The 19,265-nt window shown below is 36.9% G+C and overlaps 3 protein-coding genes across 5 annotated transcripts; 1 reads left to right on the top strand and 2 right to left on the bottom strand.

The window, feature by feature from the left end:
* Nucleotides 1-444: 444 nt before the first annotated feature.
* On the bottom strand, nt 445-7,585 carry LOC306983819 (uncharacterized protein). Of its 3 annotated transcripts, none has more exons than XM_079584543.1 (5): nt 7,514-7,556; nt 3,616-3,686; nt 2,988-3,144; nt 2,539-2,614; nt 445-1,707 (listed from the first exon to the last, which is right to left on the bottom strand). In XM_079584543.1, the coding sequence occupies exons 3-5, from the start codon at nt 3,116-3,118 to the stop codon at nt 1,315-1,317; spliced, it is 600 nt and encodes a 199-aa protein (XP_079440669.1). In that variant the 5' UTR covers nt 3,119-3,144; nt 3,616-3,686; nt 7,514-7,556; the 3' UTR covers nt 445-1,314. The 3 variants fall into 3 exon arrangements, with proteins under 3 accessions (XP_079440669.1, XP_079440670.1, XP_079440668.1); XM_079584542.1 differs by having other exon boundaries at nt 636-1,707; nt 3,616-3,765; XM_079584544.1 differs by lacking the exon at nt 3,616-3,686 and having other exon boundaries at nt 617-1,707; nt 7,514-7,585.
* A 1,072-nt stretch (nt 7,586-8,657) lies between these two features.
* On the bottom strand, nt 8,658-10,613 carry paqr8 (progestin and adipoQ receptor family member VIII). The gene is made up of 2 exons (XM_079584534.1): nt 10,562-10,613; nt 8,658-9,860 (listed from the first exon to the last, which is right to left on the bottom strand). The coding sequence occupies exon 2, from the start codon at nt 9,827-9,829 to the stop codon at nt 8,768-8,770; it is 1,062 nt and encodes a 353-aa protein (XP_079440660.1). The 5' UTR covers nt 9,830-9,860; nt 10,562-10,613; the 3' UTR covers nt 8,658-8,767.
* Nucleotides 10,614-11,657: 1,044 nt separating this feature from the next.
* Nucleotides 11,658-19,171, top strand: mcm3 (minichromosome maintenance complex component 3). Its single transcript, XM_079584501.1, has 17 exons — nt 11,658-11,835; nt 12,019-12,131; nt 12,363-12,571; nt 12,661-12,791; nt 13,151-13,389; nt 13,502-13,610; nt 13,756-13,909; nt 14,884-15,015; nt 15,131-15,339; nt 15,610-15,784; nt 15,992-16,115; nt 16,680-16,830; nt 16,952-17,092; nt 17,267-17,379; nt 17,702-17,787; nt 18,163-18,247; nt 18,431-19,171. The coding sequence occupies exons 1-17, from the start codon at nt 11,761-11,763 to the stop codon at nt 18,627-18,629; spliced, it is 2,445 nt and encodes an 814-aa protein (XP_079440627.1). The 5' UTR covers nt 11,658-11,760; the 3' UTR covers nt 18,630-19,171.
* The last annotated feature ends 94 nt before the right edge of the window (nt 19,172-19,265 follow it).

The following is a 19,265-nucleotide window of genomic DNA, read 5'->3' as shown; positions in this document are numbered from 1 at the left end:
ATGTAGACTGTGTTTGTCATATGATCTGAGGACACAATAATGACGGGTATTAAGGTAAACAGGGTTTACAAGGGCACTTCCTGGTTCCTCGTAAACCAAATGGCTTAAAATCATACTAAACGGTGTTAAATAAAAAGAAAAATGGGTAGATGGGTAGGATGAGGGTGGGTTTAGGGGGAAACAATATACAGTTTGTACAGTATAAAAACCATTACGCCTGGAGAGTGTTGTAACAAGTATGGTTCTGGTAAACCCAAAATGTCCCCACAAGGAAGGCACAATTCGAAATCTTTGTCCGTGTGGGGACATTTTTTGGTCCCCATGAGGAAAACAGCTTATAAATCATACTAAGCTTTATGTGGAATATGTTTTTTAGACATGGAAAAATTGCGAATGTTTTCTGTGATGGGTATGTGTATGGGGATAGAAAAATACACAGTTTGTACAGCATAAAAATCATTATGTTTATGGAATGTCCCCATAAAACATGAAAAAGTCAGTGTGAGAATAAAAATTATTGTCTATTTTGACTAAAGCCTGATCCTATAATATTGGTATGTTCCATCATGTGTTTCTTAAACAAATAGGGACATAAACATTGTGTTTTTCTACATTACAATATTCACTTTTTTGTTCAAATTATCTTTTATTTTCAATATTAATGATATACATGAAAACAAGTCCCATGAAAACAACATGTAACAAATATCAACATTCATCATATATATTTCCATATTTAAAATAGATAAAAATGTATCCCCAGGATAAGTCATTTTAAATTAAATATAGTTTAGACAGATGTCTGCATGCAGATTCAAAAGCAGTCCCTTGACACGTGTCACCTTTCACCTACATCATTTGGTCTACTATTTCCTAAATATTCAGCGTTGTGTATTTGCAAACAGACATTTGGAAGAAAACGTTCATCATGTAAATGATGTCTGGGGATTATAAGCTTTCTTCTGTCTGCGGCCGTGGCCGACGGACTTCATCCTCCAAAGGGGATTTTAGGTCTGGACAGCACAAGCATGTTGGGTTTCAGTCTATGAATCCAGTCTGGGTATTGGCTCGAGGCATTATGTCATGTGACTCATGCTGACCTACAATAACCCAGACGTGTTTGGCTTCCTTTATATTTTATGTGAAGTTGCAGTGATGCTAAAACAGATGTACTATTTATTTATTAATCTAAATGTTTTTGTATGGCAAGTTTGTTTTTAAGACTTATAAATTATAAAGGTATAAAGACGTATAAAGACTTAAAAAGCATAAATATAAATGCGTTGTAAATGAAAATGTTGCCATTGTGTCATACTAGAAATGTTTGTCTGGAATGGGAGGGACAGCCTCCCTAGCAATATCACTCATATCAACCACAGTATCCACAGTAGGTTTTGTGCTTTTGTTTTTCCAGTTCACTGCAGCATAAACAACTGAGCTGGTCAAATGTAGATCCTGGGTGTGAGGTGAAGAGAGACGCTGCTCCACTGCCTGTTTGTTGAGCGCTGAGACAGAGTGATTATCATCAGGCTTTGTCATTGCTGTGGAAGGGCTCTCATTCTCCCATTCAGCTTTGTCAGATGGAGGCTCTCTAATGCACTCGTAAGGATTTTCCTCATTCAGTTCAGCCTCCAGGAGCGAGTATATATGATCAGATAGATCCTTGGCAGCTGGCATATATTCAGCACCCTGGGACTCCGGTAGTTTCTGCGAAGTTTGTGAGAATAATTGTTTATTATTATTGACCTTTTTTTTCATTCCACGTCAAGTTAAAAAAAAAAAAATCATTAGTAGCTTTCTCTATCTGCTCTCCATTACTGTGTCATTTCCCTTCCAATATTAATCTAATAACTCTTTGAAAATTACTTAACCTCTCTTGCTGATTCGCTGCAATTTACCACTATAGTGATTTTAATTGACCATAATAGGATGAATGGTTCAACAGTCTATTGCAATTGGTCTCATAGCAGGAAAAAGTTTCTTCCTCCTAAAGCAAATTGTCAACAGTGGTCCGCACTACTCAACAAAAGCTTTGTTTATACTGTATATTCTAACAGTCATAGTACACTGGGAAAGTAGATATGTGCAGTTTTTTAGCGCAAGGAAAAGGAATCATTTCAGCATGATCTCTTACAATGATTTTTGTAGGTGTAACCTAATTAAGTCAGGTTGATTTGGTCATATTAAATTATATTTTGACTTGAATAAAACCAGGTAATTTAGATATTGTCAAGTGAAGTACATTTTTAAACAACCTGGCAAATCATTTTTACAGGGAACTTCAGTTTTGAACAATATTCCATTGTAAACTAAAAAATGCTCTAAAAACGGTTTGGGTCAAAAATGAACAAACCCACCCGTTGCTTTTTATTTTTAAATTAAATGTTAAACCCATTTGGGTTTAAAAATGGGTTTGTCACTTTTGACCCAAACATGAGTTGAAACAACCCAGCATTTGTTAGAGCGTAGCAACAGCCAAAAGTAATACACACTTATGTACTGTTTTCTGAATATGTATGTCTTATGTCGGTCTCTTACATTTTGTGGAGATGCCAATGGAATATTTCTTTTCTCTTGTCTGTGTAAATGGCTGGATGACGCACTGTCAAACATACTGGAGACAAAAAAAAGAAAAGTCACTATTTCAAATGTTACATAGCATCCACAGTTTTTGCATGCAAACATGATATCAGTATCCCATCTACGTGGTTTACATATGTGGTTGACAAACAGGTCTCTACTTTTATTACAATAACACAAACAATATTCATGCCGTGCATGTGAATCGGGCTCTTGGTGACTTGTGCGTCTGAACCTGTCATTGCACATTCCACTGAGATCACCCATTTACTCACAGCAATTGAGCTTCTGTTACAATCACTCCCTTCTCTTGGGTGTGTTTTGAATCAGCACATGTGATAATGAGTGATGATTTCCTAAATATGCATTTAAACATACAGTGAAAGACAAAAAAGTAAGAGACTTACCTAAAACAGCTTGTACAAAGGCTGTAGAGTGTGACATAAATGATGATGAAGAAGGCGGACACAATACTAATCTGAAGAGATGAAGAACAACCTGATAACCAGGGAATCAGACCCTCCCCAACAGGAGCCATCACTCTTCATCCAGTTTCTGTAATGACTGAAAGGTACGAACAGAAGGAAACTAACATCAATATCCTGTCACAGTTGATATTCTCAATCAAAACAAGCTATGAGATTGTTTGTTGATGGACCAATGAGCAAAAGTAATGAAAGCGAATATAATGTAAGCTGTTATTGCTGTTCTCACAAATATGATTAGCAACTACACAGGTGAGTACATGTACAAGTCACGCCTCTCTTTCATGTTAACACAAACAGACTGCAATTGTTACGGCAATGTTTAGTGTATTACTATTTAAAAAATGCATGAAAACTAATACCAAAAAAAAGCAGTAAATATATATATATATATATAAGACCATTTAAAATGTACATTAAAATACAAATATTTAAACTGAATATAAATTAACTTTATTTTATTGCTTGGATCTGTGAGAGATTTGTTTTAGAGACTTCCTATAAACAGCCTTTTTATATCAGTCAAGAATAAAAGAGAATCTCCCTTTACCTTTGACCTCAGTAACACGATCCTAGATCACCTGTCATCATCCTGTCTTTACTGGCAGCAACACACAGTTCCTACAGGGATTTGACAGTCACACTTCCTCATTCTGGATGCCAGCACCAGCAGCCACTCCAGTTCCTAATCCATATCTCCCTATATCCCTCAAAAGAATTCACTTCACTTGCATTTTACTTGTTCATGTAATTAGCTTAGTAGTTGATTTATGTATAAAACCATATCATTATTTTTCAGATTTTTTTATAGATATATGGTTAGTTCTGTTTTGAATTACATTTAAATAATTACAACATTTAAAAAAAAAAAACGTTAAAATTTTCCCGTTTTTAAACGGAACACTGCTGCCTCCTAATGGACAAAGGAGGTATAATAAACTGTATTTTAATTATGTGGCTGCTCTGAAACACTAAAATAATTACTAAATGAAATAGCATGGTAAAGTTTTTAATTATAAATAAGATGTGTCATTCAACTTTGTTAACTAAAATCAAAACTCACCAAAGGTATCTTAGAATGCTTGGATTTTAATGTAACATTTATTAAAATACAAAGCACAATCAAAAGTACAAAGCAGTCTCTAAGGCACCAGAACTGAATTTCTGCCCCACTGAGGTAGACATTATTTGCTATGCAAAATAAACACTATACATCATACATTAAGAGAGTAAGAAAGTAAATGCATTCAAAAACTTGTTTTGCTTTGACTACCCCTACGAAAAAGAGGTATATTTCAAGTTCATTTTATGAAGTATACTTTATGTAGTAAGTATACTAATATCAATGTGTACTTGTAGTAAACTTGTAAGTGTACTATTTCAATACTGTTTGGGACTAAATTGGCCCACTATTAGTATATAAAAGTATACATTTAAGTGTAGGCTACTATAAGTGTAAAAGTAGTAAACTTTAAGTACACAACTAGGTTTCTCATTTGTAATGCATCTGTACTACAAGTGAAGTTTATAAGTATACTAGTAGTTTAGTATTTTAATACAATTAGTATTTTGTTTTGTTTATGAAAGTACACACTGAAGTGTACTCTCAGTAAACTACTAGTTTAGTAGTTTATACTGCACGTATACTTGTACGTTTTCTTTAAGTGAACATAACATTATACCTATAGTTGACTATTTAAAATTTTTGCACTTGCAGTATACTACTATGTTCAAATGTAGATATTATTTTTTATACTTGAAAAATACCTTTAACTGTATGTTTAACTGTTAAATTGTGAAAAACATTTTATTAGCTTCATGCATCCTTTTTTTATCAACATTTGAATGTCGGCAAGTTTCATAAAGAAAGGCAACATTTTAAACAAAAAGTTGAGAAAATCAAATTTTTGTCAAAGACTAACGTTATACTAGCCTGGCCAGCCAGACTTACATCAAGATGTTTAGTCTGGACACTCTCCATAGACTAGGCTTACTCCGAGAGGCGGGATAAACGGCTGTCTCTCAAAATCCCTCTGCACGCAATAGGATAGCGCTACAACCAATCAGAGCAACGAAGAAGGTGACGTTTTCCCACCAGCGGAGCTAATTGGTATATTAAACTTTTTCCGTATCCAGTCGGCAAAACTCCGAACACATCTTCCTTTTTTAACTCCTTATCAAGCACCGGCCCGCGGGCGGGCCGAAGGGGCGTGGCTAAACTTTTATTACTTTTTATCGGCTTTGTTTTATAACAAATATTCAATCAACTATCATAAACTATGCATCATTTGAAAGCTAAAACACTCAAGAATCATGTTCTGAGCTTGTTTTTGCAATCAATACACCAGAGAGGAAAGGGTTAAATTAAATGCTGACTGACTGACCTTGTAAACATGAACACAATGAACGGCAATACTTATCTTTGATCGCGTATGGTTCAGATCAGTTCGGACGAATCCAAGAAACACCAGCATACATTTCAATGTAAGGGTCTACTCTTCAAAATGCATCCCACTGTTTAATCCAAAACAACAACAAAATAGGGAAAAAAACGAAATATCCTCCTTTGTTTACATGAGCGTTTTGAGTTAGAGTAATCCATCATGTTCATTTTCAATGAAATATCGATTCCAACGTTCAAAAGCCATATCTCCCCCGTAGTTTGGAATCTTCCGGGTAAATTGAGCCCTCCCTCGTGTCTATCCTTCAATCACAGGCTTTGTTATTGACTGAAACAAAAAGGGAGCATTTTACCGGATGCGCGAACTGTCAATCGCGCTCCTCGGTTTTCAACTGGATAAAAGCCTGGATAAAGCCAGCCAATGTCTAGTCAGCAAAGTTTTGATTGATGGGAGTATTGACCAACCAACATCGATGCAGTGATTGACGAATCTGCTTGCATGAAACGTGTAATACAAGAACAAAGCGCAAACTTTTCATTCACACGTGCGCTTTCGCCATTCCACACGCAAGAGCGCACACACATAGTGCGCCGAGACATACACACACATAGCGTTGTTTTGCCCACGGAGTTCGAATAAACCATAGACAGTATATAAACACACGGATTTAATCCAAAGCTTATATCTGAACATCTCTACCATTGATCGTCGACTACAGAATACTTTGGTGGTGTTTTGAAGAAGGTGGAGAGGAGAAGCGACGAAGAGCAGCAGAAAGTAATAGGATATCCATTATAATAATCCGTTTACTGTAATTTATTTGAGTAAAAAACACTGTTCTAATTACAAATGTTCTAAAACTATTTTTTATATATATATATATTATACATTAGTTGGAAAACGGTCACTTCTGGAATGTCTAGGCTATACATTTAATGATAGACGTTTTATTTCACTGTTTTTGCTATTAGAATTGATCAAAATAAAGGGTATTTTGTTAAAATGTTAAAATGTTTTGCTGAAATAGTTTTTTATTGTGTGGTTTGATGGGCAAAACAGTCTTGAATTGATATACATGCATGTAGTATGTACTGTTTACTCTTATGTCATTTGGTTATCAGGTGTCTCCAAATAGGTTTTTGGAAAGGACGCCTATACTTTTCATCAATAAAAGCTTACAGAAACTACATTTTTGGGAGTATCAATCTCAAATTTGACTCAAAACATGTCCAGACATTAAATTTTATCTTTATGGTGTTTTCAGGCCTTTGACATAAAAGTCTGATCAATTTTTCCCTAAGTTAAGTTCATTCAAAGAAATCGTAAGTCACTTTCATGTCAATTTACCTTGTTTTACTCTTTTCCTATTCAACTTTGAGTTAAAATTGACTCTTGGGTAACAAAGTTTCAATTGTCTAGTTTAAAAAAAGACAAGAATTATGAATGTGGACCATAGGGTTTAAGAGCTACAGACATTTGTATTTGGGTATGCCGTTTTCAGAAAATTCTCAAAAATAGGGGCGCTTGATAAGGGGTTAAAAATGATTTAAGTGCCGTTTTTTGCTCTTTTCTTAAAGAGAAACTTAACTCCAAGTCCTCCAGAGTCGCGGCCAAAGCCGATTCGAAAGACTGCTGTTCGACAGCTGCTGCCGCCATTCTTTGTTTACAAGTGCCTATGCCAGCCGTCGCAACTCTGTCGTCATATGTTAAGCCCGCCCCGCATGCTCTATACACGACGTGATTGGCCTGACCCAATCTGGGTTTTTGCTGCTAGAATGTGTATTGAGAGTTGCTAGACTGGCCCTGGCTGCAAAATACATTTTGCTGCCGCTAGGGGCGTCTAGATTTCTAGGCTAACGTTATACGCCTTAGATTCAGAACGATGATCAGATCACAGATGGAGTAGATCGAGTCTAAAGCTTCACAGTCGTTTTCTCTTCATGGGTTCGACATTTTATTTGGTAAAATTAAGCCGTTTTGATTTTCATGCTGTTTAATGTTTGATGATCACGTTATTTTACATTTGAGTGAGCAATCTTCTATCACCTGTTTCAGCTTCTTCTTCTCCTGTGTTTTGATCCGGAAATTCAGTACTAGAAGATGTCATAGCGCCCCCTAACGTATAACAGTGAATACATGGATAGCTGGAAAATTCAGTCAATGGTGGGGAATGAGTAAAGTAGAATTAAAAGTAAATTCCTATGTACACTACCAGTGGACTAGCCTACACAAAAACTCATATCTGTTTTATATCAATATTCTAATCAATATTTTCAAACAATGTAAGTTTCATAAGACTGTATAAAAAACTATGTAAAAAAAAAAGAAGGTATATTTAATAGGCTACTCAATCAAAAGAGTTAACACAACTACAAGCCAAGTATGAACACTTAATTATACATTTAAGTATATCTCGATCAAAAGATTGAGTACAAGTATAGGCCAAATATACTTGGACTTTTCTCTCAGTATAAGTCAAGTACACAAGTGTCATTTTAAGTATATTTCTGAGAAGTACATACAATGTAGACTGAAAGTACTTTCTTATTTTTAGTTTTAAAAAAAGTATACTAATAGAACACTTGAATAAACTTATTTTTCGTAAGGGTATGCTGAGTGCAAAATAAAAGTAGCCTCTTTATTCTCCTAATCCTATACCCCTACAATTTGGGCCAAGTCTAGCTTTACTCCTTAATTTGAATGTTTTTGCCTTCAAAAAACTGTCTCAGACAGTTTTCAAGTACCGTAAATAGGCCAGTTGTGTAAAAGCCATACAGAACTGGATTTTAGAGGAATGTCGGCTAAGTGGTAGATTAAACTCAGTCAGCAGTGAATTCATTTGTGGGGAAATCCCCAGTATTTATGTTTGATTTGATTTGTAAAAGTATTTGATAGTTACAAAAGTAAAATGCCTTCTTGTGGCTGATATCTGCCATTTCAGATAAAATGGTACAAAAGCTGTCACTGGGGTGCTACCCTTTAAAAAGTTACATCTTTGCACTTTATTTACCCCATAAAGGGTGTACTAAAGGTAGCCTACATATTCGTGCCTACAGAAACATACCGCCCATGTGACAGCTTTTATATAATTTCTTCTGAAAATGTGGGATTTCAAAATGATTGTTGGACTTTTAAAGAAAGAAAGAAAGAGAAAGAAAGGAAGAAAGAAAGATCACAATTCTCATAATAAATGCACTAAAATAAAATTATTATAATTAAATAAACATTTATATTAATAAATACATTGTGGTACTGTATAACTAACAAAATAACTAAGCAAATATGTTTTGTAAAATCTTCTCAAAAGATTTTTTTCTTCAGCTGTCTTTGCACAGCTCCTCTCATTAGAACTGCAGTCAGAACACAGCACAGCACTAGTACGAAGAAGGATCCTCCAGCCAGTAAAATGAAGTGTTCTCCATGCATACCTACTCCAGACTGCTGATGCACAAGATAGTCTCTGAACATTGCTTCCAGCTGGCACATAGTACACATGGCCAGGAAGATGTGGAAGATCTGATGTCCGTGGCCCACAATGTCACATCTCCCTGGAAAGAAGCGCTCAGGAACCGGGCAAGAGAAAAACAGAGCCGATAACACAAAAAACACCACTTGCAGGGCGTGAAACACCAACACTGGCTCGTCCCAAGATCTGGTGACCAGGCGGTGAGCTACAGGGCTTATGTCGAGAAAGTAAGCCAGGCTGGTGGGAATGATCTGGCAGATCTTCCGGCGGAGGGGGTATGGACGGCGGTAACGGAATTTGGCGTAGCAGCAACTGGCGCAGGACAACCAGGCCAGCACCGCGGCACCGGGTAGAAACACAGCTCCCACTAGGCTGTGTCTCCATTCTGGCTCAGAACAGTAAAAATAGTGGCCTAGTGCACAGCCATATTGGTAAACAGCTACGCCAACGTAGTCTACGAAGAAGAGGGAGTAATGGGCCAGCTCAGAGTGTGACTGAAGCAGGTGGGCGGCCACGCTGAAACTGAGGTAGGTAAGTGATGACAACACGTACAAAAACAGAGGCAAAGACGCCATATTGAGCGCTAGCCCCCATGCCCCTGCGAATAAAGAAAAGTGGAGTAGAAGCGCAGGGATCGCCAGAAGGTGTGTCCATACATTGAGCGACTCATTGTGACATTGAAAGAGGCTACAGAAGTAGCTCAGCCATTCCTGACGCACAGGACGATAGCCAGACAAGATGTAGGGCTCACGAAACAGGCTCGGCACGTCAGAGGCGAGCACGGTGGCTTGAGGTAAAGGTAGACGGGGCATCCAGTTGGACAAATGTGGTAACTGACCCAGCTGCTGTATACTCAATGTCAGTGCACTAAGACGACCCAAAACTCCACTTGGCATGGTGAAACTCTGGATCAATAACAAAAATGAGCTGCAACGAAAAGCAGAAAACAGCACGAGGATAAATTATACTGACAAATCATTCATACCTCTGCCAGACAAAGAGCCAATTCTTGCTGAACTAAACCTCTTACACTTGATAAGTTAATATCTGGACTGGTTGAATTGATCATTGTGTTTGCCAAGTACTCACATTGTGCCATGCCGCATATTCCTCCAAACCAACGTTTCTCAATTTTAAAACACTAGCTGTGTCTTGAAACCTATATGTTGCCTACTAAAGCACTGTTGGGGGTTATATATGTTTTCAGTAATGGTTGCATATGTATGATACCTAAAAATGCTGTCTAGATAGGGAGTTTGTTATCAATATGTGCATTCTGTATTCTGTATAAAAAAAACTCAATACTAAATAGACTACTGCAACCACACCTTACAGCACATTTCAAAATAGGCAAGGCTTGAGAATAGTTTGCCAAATTTGGTATATTTAATTGTAAACTTGTAAATTATCATTATAAATAATGAAGAATTAAACATAGGCTACTTTTAAATGTGCATTATTAAGTAAAGAAAGAGCAAGGCTCTCTATAGCACAGGCTATGTGACATTTATTCAACCTTCTGCAAAAATTAATACAAAAAATTGCCGGAAACTTTCTGTAGCGAAAATAAAATTAATGCGTTAAATAAAAAAGAGTTTATATTATCGTTTATATTAGTAGCTCCTCACCTGTGCGGTACTGGTTGAAGTCGCTCTTCACTCTACAGACTTCACTATTCACTTTTTAAAATATATAAGGGGTTTCATATCAACATAAAGATTAAATCCGGTTCTCAGACTTATGCATTATTATTACCTTGGCAACTGTGCTGCTGTCCATGTCCAAGTCTCAAGTCTCTGAGAGACGACCTGTTGTGTCGGCTCCTTGTGAATTTGGGCGGGGCTACAAATCACTCGTGTTTGAAGCGACTCTGACTCAGAAAATGACTCGGTTCACTATGTGTTCGAAAAACCTATATTAATATAATAATAAAAATATCACAGTAAAAACTGCTTACATGATTGTAAAATTCAAATAGCCTACATTTGGATGGCGGAAGACTAATTTTCTCTCAAAATAAAATGAATTAGAAAAAAAATCTGTCAAATCAGGTTCTCTATGCTTCAGCATACAGTGAAAGTAAATGGTGACTGAAAATATCGTTCTGTCTTACCTGTTTTGCTTCTCATGAGATGTTGACTTTAAAAGTAACTATTCATTATTGTAATACTATTTATGACGGCAACAACAAGACATGTAGAGTGATGGTGGATGGTCGGACTCGGCCTTCACTGATTTTTTTTATCCAATACGGAGCCCAATAGTAAGAAAAGAGTGATGTTCGTGTAACGTTATAAAACGGGTGTGTATTTTACACTATAATGTAGGTTGTACTGTGTATAACTAATTTTGTGACTTTTCTTTTCCTCGGCTCTGTATCATATCTCGATAGGCAGGGAAGTAAAATGCTTTGATATGATTTACATACTGTCTGAGTGGCAACAGTGAGTGACTTCAAATGTGCACAAGAAAAAGGAGCAAACAGCATGGACTCATGTTTGTTGTCTTCAACGACCATTATTTGCAACAACATCTCCTCCGCGCATACCCTGCATCTGAAGTTGAGCAACGCATGCGCATCACCGGTTCTCTTTTCGCGCGAAACACTCAAGAGGGCCGGGCGAATCTTCACTCCATGGATTTGATTGGACGCCACAAACCAAAAGACAGAATATGTTAATAAGTCACTGGTGTGTTGACCAATCAGCGGTCGGACTCCACAGCGAGAGGAGCCTGTTGGCGCGAAAAGACACACAACAGTACGGCGATTGACACGAGGTGTTCTGCACTGAGGATTTCTTAACACTTTTAGAAGCTATATACAAAAATGGCTGCTGAAGTTTTGGACGACCAGGAACTGAGAGAGGCGCAAAGGGATTACCTGGATTTTCTTGACGATGATGTAAGCATAACGCATTTATTATATACTTATTAAATGTTAAACCATTTAAGTGAATGTGTCTTATAGGAACAAAGGCCCACTCTCATAAACCATAACGTAACTTACTTAAATACATTTTTCGTGGGTATTTTTGCTCAAGTTTTGTTTGTTGACAACTTTTTCTTTGGCTTTTACCTTTTTCAGCAAGACCAGGGCATCTATCAGAGTAAAGTACGACAGATGATCAGCGAAAACAAATCCAGGCTCATTGTGAACCTCAACGACCTGCGCCGCCGCAACGAAAAGCGAGCAGCCAAGTGTGTTTAACTTTTTTTTAAACCATTTCCTCCTCCCTTACTTACACTTTACAGTAAACACATGATTCATTGAATTAGGCCTAAATTAAATTATATATATATATATATATATATATATATTCATATATATTGACTATAACTACATATTAAATTGCTCTGAAAATATAGTTTAACATTATAATGTAAAGTGTGACAATGTTTTAATTGAAATGAACAATCTCTGGTCCTCAGGTTGCTGAACAATGCTTTTGAAGAGCTCGTGGCATTCCAGCGTGCCCTGAAAGATCTGGTGGCTTCAATAGATGCCACTTACGCCAAGCAACACGAAGAGTTCTTCGTTGGTCTGGAGGGCAGCTTCGGCAGCAAACACGTCTCCCCACGAACCTTGACCTCTCGTCTGCTGGGTAGCATGGTGTGTTTGGAGGGCATTGTCACTAAATGTAAGTCCAAGCCCTTTATTGTGCATTTTAAAGATTTTATATTTTGCATGTCATGGACTTTGAATTGATCAGATTGTCTATATTCACAGGCTCTTTGGTGCGTCCCAAAGTGGTACGCAGTGTGCACTACTGCCCAGCCACTAAGAAGACTATGGAGCGCAAATACACAGATATGACCTCTCTGGAGGCCTTCCCTTCAAGTGCCATTTACCCAACCAAGGTACTAAGATTTGTCCCAACTCACAACTTGGATTAGTGGAATCGTGCAAAGATGTTGAGGCCAGAATATGATGATCACCTTGCGAAGGCAGCTGTTTATTACTATAAGATCCGTTAATATTCTGTGAGAGAAATAGTATGATATTATAAAGACAACAATGTCTAATTATTTTAGTAATAATAACATTATTATTATTACATAGTAATAACAATAGTAATGATTTAATAGTATTGTTAATCATAAAATAATTTGAAATTGTTAATAGCACACTCATTATTTCTCTTAGTGTCAAATTATTTTAATAACAACAGCAACAGTAATAATTATTATTAATAATGCTCTATATTTGATCCATTCAGGACGAGGAGAACAATCCACTGGAGACAGAGTTCGGTCTGTCTGTCTATAAGGACCATCAGACCGTCACAGTGCAGGAGATGCCGGAGAAAGCCCCTGCCGGCCAGCTGCCCCGCTCTGTGGACATCATCCTGGACAATGACCTGGTGGACTGTATAAAGCCAGGGGACCGTGCGCAGGTGATCGGGACCTACCGCTGCCTGCCCGGCAAGAAGGGCGGCTTCACCTCGGGCACCTTCAGGTACAGCTGCGGTTAAATGGTTTTGAAATAATATTATAGTATTACTATTATAAATAATACTTTTTATGTCAAAGCCTTAATATATCTTGTTATCCCATTTGTGTTTGTTCAGGACCATCATGATCGCCTGTCACGTCAAACAGATGAGCAAAGAAGTCGCTCACTACTTCTCTGCAGATGATGTAGCCAAGATCAAGAGCTTCTGCAGATCTCGCTCAAAGGCAAGAGAATGAAATTTCAGCTGAATTTAACTAGTTGGATTGCATTCAAGATTTGGACACATTTTTGTGAAGTGAACTTTATTAAGTTATTATATGTGTATGTTCTCCTAATATAAATGCCTTATTCGTCTTTCTTCTCCTTTAGAATTTGTTTGATCAGTTGGCACGCTCACTGGCCCCCAGTATTCATGGTCATGAGTACATAAAGAAGGCCATCCTGTGTATGCTTCTAGGAGGGGTGGAGAAGATTTTGGAGAACGGCTCGCGCATTAGAGGAGACATCAACTTACTTTTAATAGGTATTTGCCTGCTTAGATAATGAGCGACATTTTTTTACAATTCGCTCTCTGCGCTGGACACCAGATTGAGAACTCCACAATAACTTTTTTGTAACTATATACATTTTAAGTAGACTCAAATGAAATCGGCTTTTTTTGCCATTTTCTGTAGAAATCTATTGATATAAAAAATGTTTACAAACTTTACATGCAACAATACATATATAATATGTAATAATTTCAAGTTGAAAACATATAGAGGATCTAGACCAAGCATTTTCAAACTTTTTGCCCCAACCTTGTGAGTTCCCCCTTCCTATAAGACCCATTCATATTCTGTGGGAGATATATTATGCGTGATATAATAAAGACAACAACGTCATTGTAATTATTTACTATAAATATTATAATATTATAAATATATAATTTATATTTATAATAATAATAATTATACTATTTTTTAAACCCCATTTTTCTATGAAATTTTTCATGATCCCCATAGCAGCTCCCTGAATTTTTTTAAACCTTTTCTGTGGAGAACAATTTATATTTTTGATGTATTTAAAACATTATTATATGTAACAATACATATATGATATGTAATAGGTTCAGGCTACAAAGCAACTTTGTATTAATTTAAACGCAAACTTTTTAAAAGGCCAGTAAAAATGCTTTGTTTTCACCTGCTTCTTATTGAACTTGCAGTACTTCAATGCTGGTTTCGGGTGCTGTTTTTTACAGATCCACCAGATGCCGCCATTTATCAGTTTCCTGGATTCATTTATGTTTTATAAATGATTAAGACAAATGTGAATGTCTTCTTAATAATATCTGAACTGATTTTGAGGAAAAACCTGCAGAATGGATTAAAAAATAAATAAAATAGAGAGTATTATATTCATTGGTAGCCTCAAACATAATCAATTTAGCCAAAATACTTAGTAAATGAATGCATAAGATGTGTTTAAATTCTGCATAAATCTCTATTTTTTTAGGTGACCCGTCAGTGGCCAAGTCTCAGCTGCTCCGGTACGTTCTGCACACTGCACCTCGTGCCATTGCCACCACAGGCCGAGGCTCATCAGGTGTAGGTCTGACTGCAGCAGTCACCACTGACCAAGAGACAGGTACTGCGTTTCACACACACCATCAAGCCAAGAAACCATAGGTTCATTAATAACAAGTTTGCCTGTTTCAGAGTTTTGTTTGTTCTTTTAATATTAAGTTGTGTCTGTCCCTCAGGTGAGCGTCGTCTCGAGGCTGGTGCCATGGTTTTGGGGGATCGCGGGGTGGTCTGCATTGATGAGTTTGACAAAATGTCAGATATGGATCGGACTGCTATCCATGAGGTCATGGAACAGGGCCGCGTCACCATCGCCAAGGCCGGCATCCATGCTCGACTCAATGCCCGCTGCAGCGTCCTGGCAGCTGCCAATCCTGTCTATGGCCGAGTAAGTGCCTTATTTGGTGTTCGTAAAATCTGAATTTGTGAGTAATCCGTATCTGTGCATCAATTCATAAGATTATTCTTGATAAATATCCAGTGTAGTTCAAGAAATCACCTAGGCAGCAACACGTGGATTCCACACGTACCATGTGGGCCGGACACTATGTTGCTGTCTGGGCAGACTTGAAAGAAAAATGATCTGGATTATAGTTGCTTCAAAGAGCAACTAGCCATTATTTTTCATGCTTATGATTTTGTCTCTCTTCATCTGCAGTATAATCAGTACAAGACCCCCATGGAGAACATCGGGCTGCAGGACTCGCTGCTGTCTCGTTTTGATTTGCTCTTCATCATGCTGGATCAGATGGACCCAGAGCAGGACCGTGAGGTATCCGACCACGTCTTGCGTATTCACCGCTACAGGGATCCCCATGAGCAGGACGGAGCAGGTACAAGCTGATTTATAGCATGTTATACTAAATATTTTATGTTAAGTGTGTCACTACTGTGCAGTTAATGCCACCAAAAAGAGTTAGATAAAGATGGATTTTCCTCTTCAGATTTGTCTGTGGAATAAAACGTGATATATTCTGTATTAGGGAAGAATCATGTTGAAAGAAGTGTTTATTTAACTTGCGTGTGTTTGTGTGTTTCAGCTTTAGCTCTTGGTGGTGCGATCGATGCATTGGCCACTGAAGACCCCAATGTAGTTCAGGAGGAAGAAGAGGAGCTACAAGTGTATGAGAAACACAATCCACTTCTCCATGGCAGCAAAAAAAAGTATGAAGTGCCCACTTTTTTAAATTTTCTGTACCTTCTGTTTGTTTTCTCTAATGCAAATAACCGGTGCTAATTCTGCTCAGATTATGTGCCTTCAATAATGATTTGATATTTGAATTGGGTTGCCATGTTTTGCTTTTCTAAGATAGTTTTACACTACCGTTCAAAAGTTTAGGGTTGGTAAGATTTTTTTTAAAGAAGTCTCTTATGCTCACCTAGGTGGCATTTATTTGATCATAAATACAGCAAAAACAGTAATGTTGTGGAACATTTTTATTTTTATATATTTAAAAATGTAATTTATTTAATGATTTTAGCATCATTACTCCAGTCTTCAGTGTTACATGATCTTCAGAAATTATTCTAGTATGCTGATTTGATGCTCAAGAAACATTCCTGGTTGTTTTTTTCACTGTTGTGCTGCCTAATATTTTTGTGTAAACCGTGATGCATGTTTTCATACTTTTTGGATGAATAGAAAGCTCAAAAGAATCTTTTCTTACACATTCTGTCAAATATGAACACCCCATTATTATACAGCTAAATGTTTATTGTGTTTTTTAGGGACAGAGTGGTGAGTAAAGCGTTCATGAGGAAGTACATCCACGTTGCCAAGGCTCTTTCTCCTGTTCTGACTCAAGATGCAGCCAATCACATTGCAGAAGAGTACTCGAGACTGCGAAATCAGGAGCAGCTCGGCTCTGACATTGCACGGGTAAATACTGACACGTTTTCAAACTAGTCTGAGTGGTTTTGCTGGTCAGGTATTAGTAAATTAAGTTCTTATGCTGTAAGATAACTCATTTGAAGAATCTGTGCTGCGTTTTGTCCCTCAGACGTCACCGGTCACTGCTAGAACCCTGGAGACATTGATCCGTCTTTCTACAGCTCACGCCAAAGCTCGCATGAGCAAGGTTGTGGAACTGTTGGATGCAGAAATTGCTGTGGAGCTTGTGCAGTTTGCCTATTTCAAGAAGGTTTGTTTGTTAATATAGCTTATTAGTCACATTTGTTTACTCTATAATGGACAGATACAGAATACATTTAGCCTTTACGTTGTTGTTTTAAGATACAAGTTTTTTGATTTAAATCCATTAGAAATTTCCTATCAATTAAATTGATATATTTTACCCTCATTTCCCATTCCTCAGGTTTTAGAGAAGGAACGTAAGCGCTCTAGAAATGGGGGGCAGGACGCAGACTCCGAGGATGAGGAGGAAGATGAGAATGAAGCACAAGAAACACCTCGACCACAGAGAAAAAGGTCTAGTGTTATTCACAATGACAAAGTCGATTTTTATGAATTTTCCAAGCTATAAATAGTTTGAGGTTGGCACGTTTTTAAAAAATCTTACATTATATGTCTTTACTGCAAAAAGATTTACTAAAAAAAATCTGACTCCAAACAGTGGTGTATTCATTATTAAAATCATCAGGTGTAATGATTCCTTTATAAAATTGTTAGTTTACAGTGTTTTGTAACAATTTCTAACCCTAACCCTTTAATGTGTTTAAGTAATGATTATGATACTTATTATAGGCCACCTGAGTGAACAGAGTTGACCAGAGTTTTTTTTGTCCTGTAGGAGGCGCAATTCTGAGCGCAGAGCATCTCAGGGCAGCGAGTCATATGACCCTTATGACTTTGATACTGAGACTGACATACCACAAAGTAAGAAAAACCAACAATAGGCATTTTCTACATATTATAATAAATAAGTTATATTAATCCTAAAATAAATATCACACATTAAAAAAATAAATATATTTGAAATATTTTAAACAAAACAAACAAACAAATTTGTTACATTTATTTATATATATATATATATATAGCGCTTTTTCTGAGACCTCAAAGAAATGTTTTAAAATATAAGTTAAATTGGGATAAATCAATTATAGTTTTTTTATTTTATTTTTTATTATACCATGTCATTATTTCTTTAAAATTTAAACAAGCTTTAATTATATTTTTAAGTTAAATATAAAATATAAATATTTTTGCATATAAAATGCACAAATGATTAATAATATATTTTTTCCTCAGTTCAGTCCCCAGCTCCTGCAAGGCAGGGTGAGGAGCCAATAGACACACCTGATCAGAATGGTCACACGGAGTTGTCTGATGACAGGTAGGCGTTCAGGATTTGTCTGCTGAAATTTTCTGTATCACACTCAGCGCTTTCAAAGTGCTGCCACAGTCTTTTTGAAGTATTGTTTCTGATTGAGTTGTAAACAGAAACTGTATCGCTGGCAAGTCCGCTGATTGTTACAGATGCTGTTTGTCTGATGCACAATGTGTGTGTTTGCTGTAGGTTGAAGGAGTTCAAAACTGCATTGCTGGAGGTGTTCCGCTCTGCTCATGCTCAGTCAGTGGGCATGATCGCTCTAATGGAGAGCATCAACAAGAGCTGCCCATCACCGTTTAATGAAACCGAGGTCCGCGCTGCTCTCGCCCGCATGCAGGACGACAACCAGGTTATGGTGGCTGATGACATCATCTTCCTTATATAAATGTGTGTTTCCGGTGAATCTATTTCAGAAGATTTGCAATATGTGTGCAATGTTCTTTTTCTAATTCTTGTACATGCATACATATGCATGTATTTCAAAAAAAAAAAAGTATTCTCTCAAACACATCATATTGTACATTTTTCCCATGCTTGTACATGCGTACATATGCATTTAAGAAACAACTCAATTTTATTCTTGCCAAGACACTTTTTTTTATATAAAACATGCATTTGTTTCATGTTTATCACCGTTTTTAGACTTGGTTAATGTTTTACAGAAATTTGTTATCTCTTTTGGTTTAGCTTGGACCAGTTTTTTGTGACAACTTGTAAATAATGATTTATTGTTAAAAAGATAAGTTTGACATCTCTGAAAATGTAAAAAAAAAAAAGAAAAAGTGTCAGAATAATGACAATACACAAGCTGGAGATGCAGTTTTCAATCCAGTCTTTACCATATCTCGAACCCATTCCTCCCTTCCCATCCCAATATTTGTCTTCTGTCTATTGCCTTCCGTCAATAAAAACAAAACCGAATATCTCACTTTTGGTTTCTCATTGACTGTATTTTTCTACAATATACTTAATGTACAAATAGACTCCAGATCCAGATCTATCATTTCATGAATCTCTGCTC

This window comes from Phoxinus phoxinus (genome assembly GCF_949152265.1).
Source record: "Phoxinus phoxinus genome assembly, chromosome: 16".
In the NCBI taxonomy this organism is placed as follows: Eukaryota; Metazoa; Chordata; class Actinopteri; order Cypriniformes; family Leuciscidae; genus Phoxinus; species Phoxinus phoxinus.
The sequence above is the reverse complement of the archived record's forward strand: the minus strand, read 5'-3'. Positions and strand labels throughout refer to the sequence as shown.